The sequence below is a fragment of the Acipenser ruthenus genome, chromosome 2 (assembly GCF_902713425.1).
Source record: "Acipenser ruthenus chromosome 2, fAciRut3.2 maternal haplotype, whole genome shotgun sequence".
Lineage (NCBI taxonomy): Eukaryota > Metazoa > Chordata > Actinopteri > Acipenseriformes > Acipenseridae > Acipenser > Acipenser ruthenus.
In genome coordinates, this window is record NC_081190.1 from 6988079 (window position 1) to 7006223 (window position 18145).

At 43.8% G+C, this 18145-nt stretch overlaps 1 protein-coding gene across 5 annotated transcripts in view; it reads right to left on the minus strand.

Annotated features, from left to right (window-relative positions):
- Positions 1-44: 44 nt before the first annotated feature.
- The window catches only part of LOC117404091 (superkiller complex protein 3-like), a 54909-nt gene continuing 36808 nt past the window's right edge, over positions 45-18145 (minus strand). For all 5 annotated transcript variants that reach the window (XM_058987604.1, XM_058987590.1, XM_058987598.1 and 2 more), the window contains 13 exons: positions 14017-14141; positions 13650-13773; positions 12769-12990; positions 12309-12381; positions 8590-8643; positions 8390-8501; positions 6597-6725; positions 5298-5422; positions 4602-4760; positions 2304-2456; positions 1632-1762; positions 1127-1250; positions 45-800 (listed from right to left, as the gene is read on the minus strand). In XM_058987604.1, the coding sequence (XP_058843587.1) occupies positions 723-800; positions 1127-1250; positions 1632-1762; positions 2304-2456; positions 4602-4760; positions 5298-5422; positions 6597-6725; positions 8390-8501; positions 8590-8643; positions 12309-12381; positions 12769-12990; positions 13650-13773; positions 14017-14141 (1609 nt within the window). In that variant the 3' untranslated portion in view covers positions 45-722. The remainder of the gene's footprint in view (positions 801-1126; positions 1251-1631; positions 1763-2303; positions 2457-4601; positions 4761-5297; positions 5423-6596; positions 6726-8389; positions 8502-8589; positions 8644-12308; positions 12382-12768; positions 12991-13649; positions 13774-14016; positions 14142-18145) is intronic.

Below are 18145 nucleotides of genomic sequence, written 5' to 3' on the forward strand. Positions count from 1 at the left end.
TATAAAATGCATGTAAAAACTACAATAAAACACATGTTCCCCAAGATTTATCCTGTTTGATTTATTAACTGGTTATTGTTTTGGCAATGAATTCATATACAGTGACAATTTTAAAACATTGAGGACATCCTTTTCAAAGCTCAAACATTTCCACAAAGCTCATGTTGCCATCTGTATCAACACATGTGCAATACAGATGTATTTACACATGCTGATATATACCTTGCAGACCTAGTGAACCCCCGTTTCATCAATTGTTTCCAAAAGAAGATTTTAACTGCTGAAAGAAAGCCCCATGCAACAGCCACATACTTACTGTATACACTATGATAGAAATGAAATCCAGACAGGATTCTCATCATATGAACAGGTGCTGCTTTACCCCAGCAGTGAACGTGATTTGTTGAGGAATTACACAGCTCTAGCCAACCTTTTCCCTATTAGCAATCACTTTTAATGCAGAGCGGCATGAACCCAAGGGATAATCGTGTATCTCTGAAAACACTGTAAAGAATTCTACAATTCCATTTTAGGCTTCTGGTAATTTGAATTGTAAACTTTATGCAGGATTGCAGGACTGGCTGTACATTAAATATGAAGAAGAGCAAAAACTGTTTTTTAATTCAAGTGCATGCCATATTACATAAGGCTAGACAAATCATGTCGATTGACATCAACACTTGTTTTCCCTCAAGAGAGGCTGTCCAAAGGGTGCTTTAAAACTAAGAGGAAGAGCAAAGCTGCTTATGTAGTTCCTCCAGTCTGGAATCTGCATTAGCTCTGGCGTGGTCCATCAGTGCCTGACATTGGGAGAAAAAAGGTGACATTTTAGACCAAGAAATACAAGAATAAAGCAAGTTTCAAATTTCTAAAAAAACTCGATTGTCTGCGACGATTCGTGAGCAATAATTTATACATTCAGGTTACATTCAATAAAATGATTTTAAAAGGTAGTAGTTATAAAACTGTGCTTAACTGAAGTTACAGGCAGAAGGCCAGACCAGGGAAGATGTCAGATATTATTTTGTAAAACAAATTATAAAACAAAAAATAAAATCTGAAGAATATTTGCAATAACTAGACCAAGTATGCTATTTTTATGAGGAAATTCAAGATGGGATCTTACATCAATGAGTTCATCATCATGTTTGGCATGTAGATGTCTGAGGAGATACCAGCGGGCAACTGAAGCAACTGTCTCTGGGTATCCAGGCTGGTACACAACTCTTTCCAACAGTCGACGAGTTTCCCTAAAAAGGGGTTTGGAATCTTTTATATTACAACACATTAGAAAAAACATGCTTTAAGGACATCTCACAATTAGGGACCCTTGACTGGCCTTAATAGCCAGGTTTCACTGCATATTCAGCAATCATACAAATAACACAAACAGGTGCTTTGGTAAAGCAAACAACCTAAAGGGCTGAACCACACAACCCATCCATTTGTATTGTACAGAGTAACAGGCCATTATGAACCACAGAAACATAATGCATCTAATCCTAGCACTGATGAAGGAATGATCTATGTTATGATGAACACTTGTTATAAAATGTTTTTTACACAGCAGTACAGTTCATTTTCTCCCATTGCACTGATACAATCAAACCATACAGTAGATGCCATCGTACCTGGCTCCCATTTTAATGCTGAACTGCAGCAGTGCCTGTAGCAGGACAGCCAGAGGACAGAATGTGATTTTCAGGGCTTCACTGGTTGCTTCCTGGACCATGTCCTTCCACTCACTACTTGAAACATTTGCCTATAGTATAAGAGCAATAATAAAATGATGATAATAATGACAACACAATTACAAACACAGGTTGTTTTTTTCAATCACCTTGCACAACCCTAACCTGCTGCTCTCCTGAAGGCCCCACATGAACCCATGACAATGCACACTAAATCTCCAATAGCTGACCTGGACGGAGCAGAATCCCTTGTTACCAAAATTTATTTTCTTTTGGGTGGAAAAAACGTCCTATTTAAAAAGTCTAAACTAAAAGCAGCCTGTGCAGTTTCTATCTTTAGATTTCAAAACATTACCTCTGCTGGTGTAGTGGTGGTAACAGTATGTCCGTGTAGCAGGCCTTTGTGAAAATGTCGTCAGCTTCCTACTAGACTATACTGTCGGCTGAACTCGACATGTTCTTCTGCAAACTGCATCTCTAGGCAGGGGATGCATAGGATTGTGTATGTACTGCAAAGACCAGAAGCTCATTCACAGTTGGGTTTCTACTGGCTAGCTGTCTGGAACTCAATCTGCAATGAAAAACCCTGTATTTTAAGAACAGTGCTCTTACCATGCAGGGTGCGAGTGCCAGAAGAGCCAGCCTCAGCAGACTGGCCAGCTTCCCACTGAAATCGCCCTGCTGGGAGGCCATCTGCAGACTCTGCCTGTAGCACATCACTGCAGCCACCATCAGTCCCTGAGTCCTGTACACCTCTGCTAGCCACTAAGAGAGAGTACACAGAACACAGTAGAAGGCATGAATCAGGGAGGGATACATTTCTTTGTTTTTAATCTTCACCAATGTTTCAGTTCATCAAGGTTTCCTTCAAGCTGACTCTTTATTTGCCAAGTCTGATGCACTGTAATAAAAGTGCTGGAGGCAGACGATCTTTAGATGCTATAACATCTACTACACCTCTAATGCCTTCAGGGTAAATTAATATATCATCATCATTATCACCATCATCTTCAGCCTTTTTCAGTCCACTGCTGGACGAAGGCCTCCCCAGGATTCTTTCACAAAAGCCTCTCTGCTGCGTCCCTCATCCATGTTGGTCTGACGTGTTTCCTAATTTCATCTTGACATCTTCCTGGAGGTCTTCTTGGTCGCTTTATATCTCTTGGGATCCAGTCTAGTATCTCCTTGGTCCAGCGATGGTCTGTTCTTCTTGCTACATGTCCGGCCCACTGCCATTTCAGTTTTTTCGCTCTTGTAATAACATTGCATACTTTTGTTTGCACTCTTATCCATGCCTTCCTTTTCCTGTCTCTTCTTGTTATTCCCAGCAGGCATCTTTCCATACTCCGCTGAGTCATTTGTAATTTGCGAGTCATTTTTGCATTGAGGGTCCAGGTTTTGCATCTGTAAGTTAGCACTGGCAGCACGCATAGGTAGAAGACTTTCCTCTTGAGGCATAAGGGTAGTTTCCCTTTCAGAACAATCTTAATCTTAATCTTCCAAAGACATTCCAGCCCATTTTTGCTCTTCTGTTGATTTCGCACATTTGGTTCTCCATTGCCAAAACGAACTGTCCTAGGTATACATAGTTATATATATATATATATATATATATATATATATCTATATATATATTTAAACACACACACACACACGATGAAGGCATTGGACGTGTAGACTGTAAGTTTAACAGTATTTAACAGTAATAGCAATGAGGCTAAAAGGGAAATTGGTTATTTTCAAGCATAACAAAATACCTTTATAAAACATTGTTCCAACCACAGTAATAGCGCACACATGGGTAAGGCTGATGGAAACTGTGACTAAATGGAGCCAAATACTGCTTGGAGGTCTAATTTTAAAAGATCAAAAGGAGTGGGAGATATCACCACCCTTTATATTAATTCTGCAGATGTTTTATCCTTCTTACTAGACCAAAACTGGTAAAATGATGCTTGCAACAGAGGTGGTTTGAAGGTTCGAAGGTTCGTTCACTAGCTAGGGATTCAGAGATTGTTTTAAACCTTCGAAGACTCGTCAGATGCCTTTCACGCACTGTGTTTTTTTTTTTTTTTTTTTTCTTCCCGTTAACAGAAACTGTTTGACAATGTGTGAATACCATAAAACACACATTAAATGTCACTCACATGAAAAATTGGATCTTTTGATTTGTATAATGCATATTACATAAACAAAAGTTTATCCACTACCAAACTGTTAAATGTAGAGCAACTCTATATGGAGCTGCTGCTGTGTATGGAGCAGGGTACAGTATCCAAAGCAGTGGGTGGGTACCTCTAGTGGCTGTACTGCTTCAGTAAAACATGTACTGAATACCTAGTGTACAAGACAGTGTAAGAGAAGTGCTATGGTAGAATATGTTTGAAACATATAAAATATACGCTAACTCTAATAATTTTAAAATTTCGAAAACTGAGCATCGTCACCCCTCCCCCTGCCGCTCGTGTTATCCAGACGCAAACCTTTAATTTCTTCATTCTCCACCTCGACAGCAAAGCGTTGTATAGCGTAAGCTGTATTGAAAAAAATGTCTCAAAACCCCTCTGCTGTTTGGGATTTTTTTGTTAAATGCCCAGACTACCAAAAAGAAGTTGAACGCAAACTGTGCAAGCGACTCGTATCACAGAGGCATAACCAATCTCTGGGGTCACTTGACAAGCGTAAGTTCATATTATTAGTAGTAGTATTAATATTTTTAGTAGTAGTAAAATGTGACTGATAACCTGCTTGGAACGGTGACTGTTAAATAAAGCTTTGTTTTGCCTCAGTCCGCTGCAGTTGTGCAATGCAAGCTTACTGTATGTATCAAAAACATCTTCAATTACGTGTAAATAAACAACATGTATTTTTATTTAAATTATTTATTTAAAGATTTCCATGCAGACTTACATGCCAAGCAGATACAGATGTGTAGTTAGACATCACAGCCTTCCTGAGCTCCACCAGGACAGCTTCAGGGAGCTGCCTGTGTGACTGCAGGAGCTGCTCACACTGTGCCTGTCTGAGCAGCAAGAACACATCGGGCTGCTCTGGCTGGATACCAAGAACCTAGAAGAATAAAAACAACATCTTTTATACAGGTGCGGGAAGTACAACCAGTGGGTACAATAAGTGGGTGTGCGGTCCCCAAGCAAAACCTGACAGACGAGAGACCAACAGTCATTCACATAGCTGTGTTCTGTGTTTATTGATTGATTTAGTTTTTACATATTTTTACATTTGATTTACACTAAAAAGAGATTTGCATCTACCTTCCCAAACAGAACCAGACCAGGTGGCTACTTATAAACAACATGTAAATAAGTGTATAGCAAAACGTAACTTGTTGTTTATTCAACTTCCTGTATGCAGTGGAGTGTGTTGAGATATAATAATATAAAACACAGACAGGCGCATAACAAAACAACTATGTCAGTAAACTCACACCCTCTGCCATTCAGGTAAAAGCAAAAAAAATAAATAAATAATCACCATGTGATAGTCTGACAGACAGCTGACTCCACATACCCCAAAGTTCTGAAACCTTCAGCAACTTGCGTGACGCACGGAGATGCAATAATAATAACTCAGTAAAACTGCCCACACCTTGGTGCAGAGGGATTCTGCTGCTGAGGTCTGTCCTGCCTGCTTTAGCCCGGACAGCGCCTGTCGAAGAGCCCAGCTCTCAAGGCACTGGGAGTAGGAAACAGGAAGACTTTCCTCTGCTTTAACTAAAAATGGGAAACATAATCGTTAAGGTCATGATAAAAGCTTCTCAGGGACCTCAGCATGATTATTTTTTAATGCTTCATCATTTGTATGCTTCATACACAGTAAAATCCCCCTTGTACAAGATATATTTAAGACAGGAGGCGCTTTATGATTTGAATGCATGATTTACCAATGAATGAACAGGTTTCACATACAATATTCAGAATCCTATACTGCCAATGCACTCTCAGTTCCAGGTATTAAAATGTGAAACATACAAATAAAAAAATGCCCACATCCCTCCAAAAAAGACTAAGAAATTATTATGAAGTTTGCATGGCCTAACATTACTAACTTTGATTGAAAGGTAAAACTTAAGAGTACACAAATGTTTTGGCAAGTGCCTTCAGCAGTGTAACTTGCATTGAAATGATCAGGCAAGTGTACAGCATTCACTTAATTTCATGAAAAGCAATGTTCCCTGGCTGGGGCAAAACATTGTATTTTCCATGGCTGGTTCACTGCCTTGGCACTGGAGGTCTGTATTTATTGTATGGTTATCTCTTCCAAGCAGCTGCTTTATCTTCTGCTTTCCAGTTGGATTGACTCAGTTAAGCAGAGCTGGCAGAGCAATCCAATGTTTCTCTCAGTTTGCGTTTCTTCCAAGTGCCATGCATGAAGTGGATGTGGGTGACAGCACAGCTTTTAAAGGAATGACTTGTATCTGCCCACCCTTGAGTTACACAAAGAAAACCCTGTTCATGCAGAGCTGCCGATCTTGGCTGGGGGCCCACAGGGAGAGCTGCATGAAAATCCACCCAGTACAGTTCACCTCATCGGGCTTCAGCAACCCCTACCGGTCAGACACCCGGCAAGGCCAGGAGGAGAGACTGGGCCTCGCCTACAGGGTTCAGGAGAGGGGCAACGTTTGTTCCTTAGGTTTGCTTAATAGCGGAAACAGAGATCCGGGTTGCAGGGTTGGTAAGTGGGTTGCAGCGGTAAGGCGTTATTTGAAATTGGGAAATTCAAATTAATTAAAAACAAGGTAAACATTGATAACAAATTGATTAAAAAAAAAGGGGAGGGGGCATTCCTAGAAATATGTTGCATTATAAATTTTATGAAAATGCTTACTGGAGAACTAATTTATGATATACATATATTTTTTTAAAATGCGTTTATTTTTATACGTACCCTTCTTTGAGATTGCCTTCATAAATGTTTCCTCCAAGCCTGCTCTTTTTGGTGCTGCGCTGCTCAGATAACACGCTGTGTTTTCAGTGTGACAGGCAGCCATTAAAGAAGCCCACACACCAGGGTCCTCTGAGAAACACACAACACAGATAACAGTGAGCTGGCACCGCGGTCCTCTGAGAAACACAGAGAACAGTGAGTTGGCAACACGGTCCTCTGAGAAACACAGAGAACAGTGAGCCGGCACCACGGTCCTCTGAGAAACACACAACACAAATAACTGTGAGCTGGCACCGTGGTCCTCTGAGAAACACAGAGAACACAAAGCTAGCAGCACGGTCCTCTGAGAAACACAGAGAACAGTGAGCTGGCACCGTGGTCCTCAATAAACACAGAGAATAGTGAGCTGGCACTGTGGTCCTCTGAGAAACACAGAGAACAGTGAGCTGGCACCGCGGTCCTCTGAGAAACACAGAGAAAAGTGAGCTGGCACCGTGGTCCTCTGAGAAACACAGAGAACAGTGAGCTGGCCCCGCGGTCCTCTGAGAAACACAGAGAACAGTGAGCTGGCACTGCGGCCCAATGCACTTGCTTGCCATGTTATTAACAGCTTTTAATTATTCAAGGCGTCAACCTAACTGTGTACATGGGCACGGACACACAAAACATGTACTAATACAATCCTGAGTCCACAAGCTGTGAAAAGTGAAGAACCAAGCTGGCTTTATTGATTTTACTCAAAGGTTTTAAAACAAACAAAATTGCTGTTCACTTATAAATAGCACATGTATAGGTGACTCCTCTAAAATGTTATCAGTATAACAAACATTCACAAAAGTACATTTTGATTTGGTTATAACCCCTTACTACATACAGCAGGTACCTACAGTACCTGTGTCTCAGTGGTGGGGAGGTTGTGCCAAATCGATACTGCAATTCAAAAATTGTACACTAAGGGGCAGCATTTGCCTATTAATTGAGCTGTTTCACACTACGGAGATGGCAGATCCCTTTTTTTTTGTAAAACTTGCCATAAAATTTAACTGACTGTTACTCTAACACTGTAACTGAATCTCACCACATTGCTCAATGTGTTTTAGTTTAAAAAATGCATGCTTCTGAGACTTTTGCAGTAATATCTGCAAGTGTTACCACTGGGTGGCTAAACTGTTGCTTGCATGTTACCTATAAGCAATACAGTGGCAATATTAGGTATTTCTTACATTAAAAAACAAAACAAAAAGGTTGACAGGGAATGAATGTACAGTACAGCAGTCTTCCTAAAAGCCAAATATGAGGTCCTCTAACAGCCCCAAACCAGGTGTATCTGAAGGAGGAAATTGAAGGTGTGCACATCCTCTATAGTCACAAGAACATAAGGAAAGTCTGAGAGCCAGAGGAGATTATCATCTTATCAAGTCCATTTCTAGCATGCCATTTGCCCCTAGTAAGGGGATATAATTTAAAAGGACAGAATCAATTTTTTTTTTTTTTTTTTAAATCTGTTGCTACTTCACCTGGTAGGTTATTCCACACATTTATAACTCTCCATGTTAAAAAGTGCTTCCAGTCTTTTGTTCTAAACTTCATGTTTACCTGGCTTCCATCCTGCTGTGTGCTCTCAATTTGAAATAGTGACTTGGGTCAGATTACCTTTCAAGCCACACCTGTGTTGGGTCTGTTCTAGTGCAGAACTATGTTTCTGTGGCTTGGGTTCCAAGGAAATACACTGCTGGAGGTTTGAACCCATAGGCTTTCAACACTGCTGCCCTCACGTGTCAGTTAGTCAGTACCTGGACTCAGTAATGCTGCCCTCTGAATGGTCTTCAGTGAGTTACTACGCTGGTCCTCTCCCGAGTGCATGCCTGCGGCCAGCTGGTTTACCCCACTGTACAGGAGCGCACTCTAAAGGAAAACACAAGTATAGCAACATAGGATGATCCACAGTTACAGACCACCCACCCCCATCTAAATGACTGAAACCAAAGATTACCTTTCCTTGGGTCATACTAAAATGGCAAGCCACTCGTCCAGCAACTGCTCCACCCTGGAAAAGAAATCATATGCATCACATAAGTAAAAACTCCTCTTGAACTTAAGAAACGGAATGTCCATATAGAGTTTGAGCAGTTTACATACAGGAAACACAGTAATCTGACATATCGATTTAAGGGTGCCTCCAGGAAATCCTTGTTGCCAGGGGGCCAATAGAAATACAGTCCCTCTTTGCACCATGTACAGTACCTATGGTTAGTAACGTTTTGCCATGCGTATCTACACTTTACTGTATTATTTGTCATTATTATTATTTGTTTATTTAGCAGACGCCTTTATCCAAGGCGACTTACAGAGACTAGTGTGTGTGAACTATGCATCAGCTGCAGAGTCACTTACAATTACGTCTCACCCGAAAGACAGAGCACAAGGAGGTTAAGTGACTTGCTCAGGGTCACACAATGAGTCAGTGGCTGAGGTGGGATTTGAACCGGGGACCTCCTGGTTACAAGCCCTTTTCTTCAACCACTGGACCTCACAGCCTCCTATTTATTCTATAGAATTATTTATTCTATAGTATTATTTATTCTATAGAAAAAGAAACACTATTATACTGCCTTATTTTGCATATGCTTGATTTCAGTGGAATCTATGTATCTACATTCATGGTACAACACTGACTAAAGTGAATGCGAAAGGGGATGTGTCATTTCATGACTAATATGCTTGGTTCTGTAAATACAAAAAAATTCATTTTCATGTGCCTTCATGGGGCAGCTTGACATACACAAGATACAAGCCAGCATTCAGCAAAACAATCATATTTTAAGATCTATAAAAAAAAGAGTACACATTCAAGTCAAGCAGAGCTTTCTAGACCAAAATAAAAAAGGATCAGGCAGATGGTATTTACTTCCTGTCACTCCTGCAGAATACTGCTCCCGACTGTACTTCCTGTCACTGCTTCAGAATACTGCTCTCGACTGTACTTCCTGTCACTGCTTCAGAATACTGCTCTCGACTGTACTTCCTGTCACTGCTTCAGAATACTGCTCCCGACTGTACTTCCTGTCACTGCTGCAGAATACTGCTCCTGACTGTACTTCCTGTCACTGCTGCAGAATACTGCTCCCGACTGTACTTCCTGTCACTGCTTCAGAATACTGCTCTCGACTGTACTTCCTGTCACTGCTTCAGAACACTGCTCTCGACTGTACTTCCTGTCACTGCTTCAGAACACTGCTGCCGACTGTACTTCCTGTCACTGCTTCAGAACACTGCTGCTGACTACTTCCTGTCACTGCTTCAGAACACTGCTCCCGACTGTACTTCCTGTCACTGCTTCAGAACACTGCTCTCGACTGTACTTCCTGTCACTGCTTCAGAACACTGCTCCTGACTGTACTTCCTGTCACTGCTTCAGAACACTGCTCTCGACTGTACTTCCTGTCACTGCTTCAGAATACTGCTGCCGACTGTACTTCCTGTCACTGCTTCAGAACACTGCTGCTGACTACTTCCTGTCACTGCTTCAGAACACTGCTCCCGACTGTACTTCCTGTCACTGCTTCAGAACACTGCTCTCGACTGTACTTCCTGTCACTGCTTCAGAATACTGCTGCCGACTGTACTTCCTGTCACTGCTTCAGAACACTGCTCCCGACTGTACTTCCTGTCACTGCTTCAGAATACTGCTCCCGACTGTACTTCCTGTCACTGCTTCAGAATACTGCTCTCGACTGTACTTCCTGTCACTGCTTCAGAACACTGCTCCTGACTGTACTTCATGTCACTGCTTCAGAACACTGCTCCCGACTGTACTTCCTGTCACTGCTTCAGAACACTGCTCCCGACTGTACTTCCTGTCACTGCTTCAGAATACTGCTCCCGACTGTACTTCCTGTCACTGCAGCAGAAGACTACTCCAGTGGTTTAATTTTGATAGATTCATAACTTATTTGTGACATGGAATTAGAGATAGTTACTGATTTGCATGAAATGGATACAATGATGGTGGAGGCAAAGGGAAGAAACTACGGTATGTTTTGTCCAAGATCTTGCACTGGGCTTTGAGGGTTAAATTGTCAGTAATAGACCCAAAGTAACTGAGGAGACAAGGGAAGCAAGGATCTCTCCTGCAGGTTCACCCTTACTCCTTGCTGCCTGAGGAGCTCAGAGCTTCTTAAAAGGAATAATTGAACCATCTACATTTCCATAATATTTAATTGCTTGCCTGTTTTAATATCCGTTTGGCTGTTCTCAATTATTCCCTATTGTTATTTCGTGCATAGATCATTATTTACTGTGTTTACTATTCCAGATTCTTTTTACTTTTCAACTTTCTAAAAGCTGAATTTCTTAATTAAGGTGGTTGTAGAAATGACGACATCTACAGTTTCTACCCACTCTACAACCCTGCCAACTGTGAATTAGTAAACGGAAAATCTAAATTTCACAGAGGACAGAAATTACAACTGCTCTTCCACTCTCTGAAAAGGAGGTTCTGTTCTGTAGATGACCTATAACTAGGGCTCTACCCATTTCACATTGTGTGTACTTTTACCCTGGACTAAAATCCAATGAAGTTATGTGTACCGTTACAGGTTCCTGATGTGATTATTAGCTTGTTTCAATTTAAAAATGAAAGCTCATCATGAACTGGAAAGGATTTATTGATTGACACTACCTGTGCTCTACTCACTGATTGGTAGACACCACCATCCGGGGCGGGTTTAGCCTGACCTACGGATCTCAGCTGGTAGTACCGTTAGGCTAGCTGAGGGCTGTCTGTCAATTCCACTCAGCGGATGCCGAGAGAGAGCTGTGTCTAAATACGGACAGGTATTTACACCGCAGAGACAGGGAATGAAGAAAAACACAGCTACAGGATGCTCCAATCTCACATTCAACCCCTGGCTTAAGTAAAGAGCATGACCTGTTATTGCTCAGCACTTCAGAATAGTTTTTGTGTTACTGTTGCATGTAATGACGTTTAAAACCAGAACCGCTTTTTAATAATAACAGAAACGCAACAATCATAGAGCAATCCTGTTTTCAGTTTCATTTTCATTTAGTGTGTCTACTTTGTTAGTCATATGCTTCTGTTAACATCAGGGCTTCAAATGTTTTTATTTTGCTGCTTTTAACTACATGTTCATAGTTTGTTACCCCACCCTGAAATTTAAGATTTAAATAGCTGAAACTGTGAAATTTAAGATTTTTTAAATGAAATTTGTTAGGGCCCTGCCTATAGCATATTGATGGCAGGTCTCTAGCTGGGGATATGGAGCTAAATTGCTCAGTAGATTCATTTAGAAGTCTCACTGGGTACAGTATCAAGCCTGCCTTCTTTTATTCAAAAGCTGATCATTACATTTAATGGAGCAAATATGAAACCACATACAATCACTATAGCATTTCTCTTCTCCAACTAGCTTTATTTTATGTACCTGCCTAAGTAGTAATAAAAAGTTCAAGCAGAGTATAGAATTGTATAACGGTTTTATGATATTATAGGCGTCTGACTTGGCTTGTTTGAGTCTCTTTACTGTACACAAGTAGTGGCATGGCTATTTTCTATTGAATGTAGTCTTGTAGCAGTTCATTAGTATTACACTGACAGCAAACAAAATAAATCAAACACAATGTACATTAGCAGCTAAGCTAGCCACCAACCCGAGAGGGTCATTGCTTTCTACAGGTCTTTGATAAACTTACCTCAGCAATTCTGGGGTGGTACTGAGGAACCAATCTTGATAATAGAGCCCAAAGTGCAGGATCTCCAGGGTTACTAGAAGAGGGACAAAAAGGGGCTGCGTCAGCTTACATACAAGACACTGAAGGCACTGATGTCCTTGGGAAGTCTTTCTTGTCAAAACGCCTTTCTAAGAATTGCATTTTATAGCATTTGATTATGTAATACATACAAATACTTAAAAGCGTAATGGCACTAAATCAGACAGGTTTGAAATGGCATTACTGTAAAATAGCCACAGCTTGGTCTCAGGATTCTCATCTATAAAAACAAGACCTAAAACCTTTCCTGGCAGCCTAAAGAACTGGATGAGCAGGAATCGGGACTCGTTTACAGTTGCTCAGGGTTGACCTGGATTAAGCCACACTGCTGAGAGTAGAAGCTTCTTAGATGAATGCAAGTCAAAAGTAATATTCTACATACCTATGGATGGCTTTGGAAGCCTGTCTTTGGACAGCCACGTTGTTCCCCTGCAGGGCGAACGTGGCACACGTGAGGAGACAGCGCTCGTGAACCCCCTCTTTTTGGTCTGTACGCTTCAGGAGCTCGTTGAGGGCTGCGGTAGCCAGGGTAGCGTCTCGATTGACCAGGCCCAGTGCGCACAGAGACTGCAGGCTTTCTACACTGGGCTCCTTCAACATAGAGCTGGGAAACAAAAATTACAAGGCAGAAAAATCAGGCCGTTTGCGCTTTCACTTCCCAAGTAATACATAAAAAGACAACCAACAAGACAGTCAGTAACAGTATACCTGAAAACATTTATCTAGCTTAGCTGGTCGTACTCTTTACTGCATCACTTTTAAATGCAGAAAGCGCCAACCTTTTAAATACCTGAAGTTATGTTCTTTGCTAACATCACACTTTTTGGACACCTGGAATTCAGCAGACAAAATCTTATGTTAAATGACAAGATTGAATGTCATTTTGTCAAAATAACAAGTTATCTCGACAGGTAATGAGGGACAGTAACTAACACAGATCTTACTGAATCCAGTAGAACTGGGATTGCCAACCCTGGTTCTCAAGTGCCCCCAGTGGTTTTTGTTTCAACCAGTTTCCTTTTTTTAAATATGTATTCTGTTGTCTGGTGATGAATATAGATTGCACACTCTAGCTTCAAACTGTTCAAGGTCTGAGGCTGTATGCAAGTGCTGTTTTATGTGCACTGGGAAACAGTCCCTCGTTATCAAACCATTTTCCTAAAATGCACGGTTTTCATTCCAGCCCTGGGTATCAGTTTTCCCAGCTGGAAAGGGCTTTTGATCTTGTGAAGTGGCTTTAAAAGCCACCCACTGGCCACTCACCATTTAAAGAGCAGAGTCTTGGCACTGTCCACTTTGTTCTGCCTGTGCTCCAGCAACGCCAGGGCGGTCAGGATGTAAGCCTTCTCCTTTTCAGTAGTCACCACTGACAAAGCTTTCTCATAAGCTGTTAGTGTGGAACAAAGGAGTTACAGTAAGACCAACACTAGCCACAATATCTCAAAACATAGGTTTTCTGTATAGTGCTAAAAAGCCAAAATTGCAAATAATTTGCAAGGACTTCGTGAAAACATACTATTAAAAATCATGGCCTCATCAATAGACAAAGAAAGCAATGAGCAAATCAATACTGAAAACAATCGAATATCTACGCTACCAGTCATGTTACATAACATCTCATTTACTTTACCTCTTGCACTCTCCTGTAAAAAACCCTTCTTGAAGAAAGCCAGCGCAAGTCCAGTGATGTCACTAAGCTCTGTGACTGGCGTGGATGTGTAGGCTTGGATGGCCTGATCGTATTGACCTGTGGTGCTGAGGTATAAAAAAAGAAGAAAGGTTACTTTGATGTTGCAAGCTTTGCCACCTTTAAACTGCACAGATTCAGTCTCTCCAGGGAGTACATGCCTGCTGAGTGATGAGTTTACCACTGTATGCATCCCATTCACAAACCTGTCATAACCTTGAGGTCTCACGGCAGCTTGTAATCCTTGTGTAGCTACTTACTGCTTTGCAGGGCACAAGGATTTTAAAAAAAAAGTTTCTTCTTAAGAACATAAGAACATTTAGGGACAATAGGAGGCCATTCGGCCTATCGGTGCCATTTGTCTGATTCCTGGTAACCAATTTATCCCAAAATATTGCCAAGTCAGGTCTTTAAGGATCCCAATAGTTCAGCATCAACAATGTACTTGTCAACCCATTCCCAGGCCTCCACTCTCTTCTATAAAGAAGTGTCTCCCATCTCTGTCCAATGTCTGTCATCACTTCATTTCCAAATGTGTCCTCTGGTCCTGGTTTGGGTTATGTGTCCTCTGGTCCTGGTTTGGGTTATGTGTCCTCTGGTCCTGGTCTGGGTTATGTGTCGTCTGGTCCTGGTCTGGGTTATGTGTCGTCTGGTCCTGGTCTGGGTTATGTGTCCTCTGGTCCTGGTTTGGGTTATGTGTCCTCTGGTCCTGGTTTGGGTTATGTGTCCTCTGGTCCTGGTTTGGGTTACGTGTCCTCTGGTCCTGGTCTGGGTTATGTGTCGTCTGGTCCTGGTCTGGGTTATGTGTCCTCTGGTCCTGGTCTGGGTTATGTGTCGTCTGGTCCTGGTCTGGGTTATGTGTCCTCTGGTCCTGGTTTGGGTTATGTGTCCTCTGGTCCTGGTTTGGGTTATGTGTCGTCTGGTCCTGGTCTGGGTTATGTGTCGTCTGGTCCTGGTCTGGGTTATGTGTCGTCTGGTCCTGGTTTGGGTTATGTGTCCTCTGGTCCTGGTTTGGGTTATGTGTCGTCTGGTCCTGGTCTGGGTTATGTGTCCTCTGGTCCTGGTTTGGGTTATGTGTTGTCTGGTCCTGGTCTGGGTTATGTGTCCTCTGGTCCTGGTTTGGGTTATGTGTTGTCTGGTCCTGGTCTGGGTTATGTGTCGTCTGGTCCTGGTCTGGGTTATGTGTCCTCTGGTCCTGGTCTGGGTTATGTGTCCTCTGGTCCTGGTTTGGGTTATGTGTCGTCTGGTCCTGGTCTGGGTTATGTGTCCTCTGGTCTTGGTCTGGGTTATGTGTCGTCTGGTCCTGGTCTGGGTTATGTGTCCTCCCGTCCTGGTCTGGGTTATGTGTCGTCTGGTCCTGGTCTGGGTTATGTGTCCTCCCGTCCTGGTCTGGGTTATGTGTCGTCTGGTCCTGGTCTGGGTTATGTGTCCTCCCGTCCTGGTCTGGGTTATGTGTCGTCTGGTCCTGGTCTGGGTTATGTGTCCTCCCGTCCTGGTCTGGGTTATGTGTCCTCCCGTCCTGGTCTGGGTTATGTGTCGTCTGGTCCTGGTCTGGGTTATGTGTCGTCTGGTCCTGGTTTGGGTTATGTGTCCTCTGGTCCTGGTCTGGGTTATGTGTCCTCTGGTCCTGGTTTGGGTTATGTGTCGTCTGGTCCTGGTCTGGGTTATGTGTCCTCTGGTCCTGGTCTGGTTTATGTGTCCTCTGGTTCTGGTTTGGGTTATGTGTCCTCTGGTCCTGGTCTGGGTTATGTGTCCTCTGGTCCTGGTTTGGGTTATGTGTCCTCTGGTCCTGGTCTGGGTTATGTGTCGTCTGGTCCTGGTCTGGGTTATGTGTCCTCTGGTCCTGGTCTGGGTTATGTGTCCTCTGGTCCTGGTCTGGGTTATGTGTCGTCTGGTCCTGGTCTGGGTTATGTGTCCTCTGGTCCTGGTCTGGGTTATGTGTCCTCTGGTCCTGGTCTGGGTTATGTGTCCTCTGGTTCTGGTTTGGGTTATGTGTCCTCTGGTCCTGGTCTGGGTTATGTGTCCTCTGGTCCTGGTTTGGGTTATGTGTCCTCTGGTCCTGGTCTGGGTTATGTGTCGTCTGGTCCTGGTTTGGGTTATGTGTCCTCTGGTCCTGGTCTGGGTTATGTGTCGTCTGGTCCTGGTCTGGGTTATGTGTCCTCCCGTCCTGGTTTGGGTTATGTGTCCTCTGGTCCTGGTCTGGGTTATGTGTCGTCTGGTCCTGGTCTGGGTTATGTGTCCTCTGGTCCTGGTTTGGGTTATGTGTCCTCTGGTCCTGGTCTGGGTTATGTGTCGTCTGGTCCTGGTTTGGGTTATGTGTCCTCTGGTCCTGGTCTGGGTTATGTGTCGTCTGGTCCTGGTCTGGGTTATGTGTCCTCTGGTCCTGGTCTGGGTTATGTGTCCTCTGGTCCTGGTCTGGGTTATGTGTCCTCTGGTCCTGGTTTGGGTTATGTGTCCTCTGGTCCTGGTTTGGGTTATGTGTCGTCTGGTCCTGGTCTGGGTTATGTGTCCTCTGGTCCTGGTCTGGGTTATGTGTCGTCTGGTCCTGGTCTGGGTTATGTGTCCTCTGGTCCTGGTTTGGGTTATGTGTCCTCTGGTCCTGGTCTGGGTTATGTGTCCTCCCGTCCTGGTTTGGGTTATGTGTCCTCTGGTTCTGGTCTGGGTTATGTGTTGTCTGGTCCTGGTCTGGGTTATGTGTCGTCTGGTCCTGGTTTGGGTTATGTGTTGTCTGGTCCTGGTCTGGGTTATGTGTCCTCTGGTCCTGGTCTGGGTTATGTGTCCTCCCGTCCTGGTTTGGGTTATGTGTCCTCCCGTCCTGGTCTGGGTTATGTGTCCTCTGGTCCTGGTCTGGGTTATGTGTCCTCTGGTCCTGGTCTGGGTTATGTGTCCTCTGGTCCTGGTTTGGGTTATGTGTCCTCTGGTCCTGGTCTGGGTTATGTGTCCTCTGGTCCTGGTTTGGGTTATGTGTCCTCTGGTCCTGGTCTGGGTTATGTGTCCTCCCGTCCTGGTCTGGGTTATGTGTCCTCTGGTCCTGGTCTGGGTTATGTGTCCTCTGGTCCTGGTCTGGGTTATGTGTCGTCTGGTCCTGGTCTGGGTTATGTGTCCTCTGGTCCTGGTCTGGGTTATGTGTCCTCTGGTCCTGGTCTGGGTTATGTGTCCTCTGGTTCTGGTTTGGGTTATGTGTCCTCTGGTCCTGGTCTGGGTTATGTGTCCTCTGGTCCTGGTTTGGGTTATGTGTCCTCTGGTCCTGGTCTGGGTTATGTGTCGTCTGGTCCTGGTTTGGGTTATGTGTCCTCTGGTCCTGGTCTGGGTTATGTGTCGTCTGGTCCTGGTCTGGGTTATGTGTCCTCTGGTCCTGGTTTGGGTTATGTGTCCTCTGGTCCTGGTCTGGGTTATGTGTCGTCTGGTCCTGGTCTGGGTTATGTGTCGTCTGGTCCTGGTCTGGGTTATGTGTCCTCTGGTCCTGGTCTGGGTTATGTGTCCTCTGGTCCTGGTTTGGGTTATGTGTCCTCTGGTCCTGGTTTGGGTTATGTGTCGTCTGGTCCTGGTCTGGGTTATGTGTCCTCTGGTCCTGGTCTGGGTTATGTGTCGTCTGGTCCTGGTCTGGGTTATGTGTCCTCTGGTCCTGGTTTGGGTTATGTGTCCTCTGGTCCTGGTCTGGGTTATGTGTCCTCCCGTCCTGGTTTGGGTTATGTGTCCTCTGGTTCTGGTCTGGGTTATGTGTTGTCTGGTCCTGGTCTGGGTTATGTGTCGTCTGGTCCTGGTTTGGGTTATGTGTTGTCTGGTCCTGGTCTGGGTTATGTGTCCTCTGGTCCTGGTCTGGGTTATGTGTCCTCCCGTCCTGGTTTGGGTTATGTGTCCTCTGGTCCTGGTCTGGGTTATGTGTCCTCTGGTCCTGGTCTGGGTTATGTGTCCTCTGGTCCTGGTCTGGGTTATGTGTCCTCTGGTCCTGGTCTGGGTTATGTGTCCTCTGGTCCTGGTTTGGGTTATGTGTCCTCTGGTCCTGGTCTGGGTTATGTGTCCTCTGGTCCTGGTTTGGGTTATGTGTCCTCCCGTCCTGGTCTGGGTTATG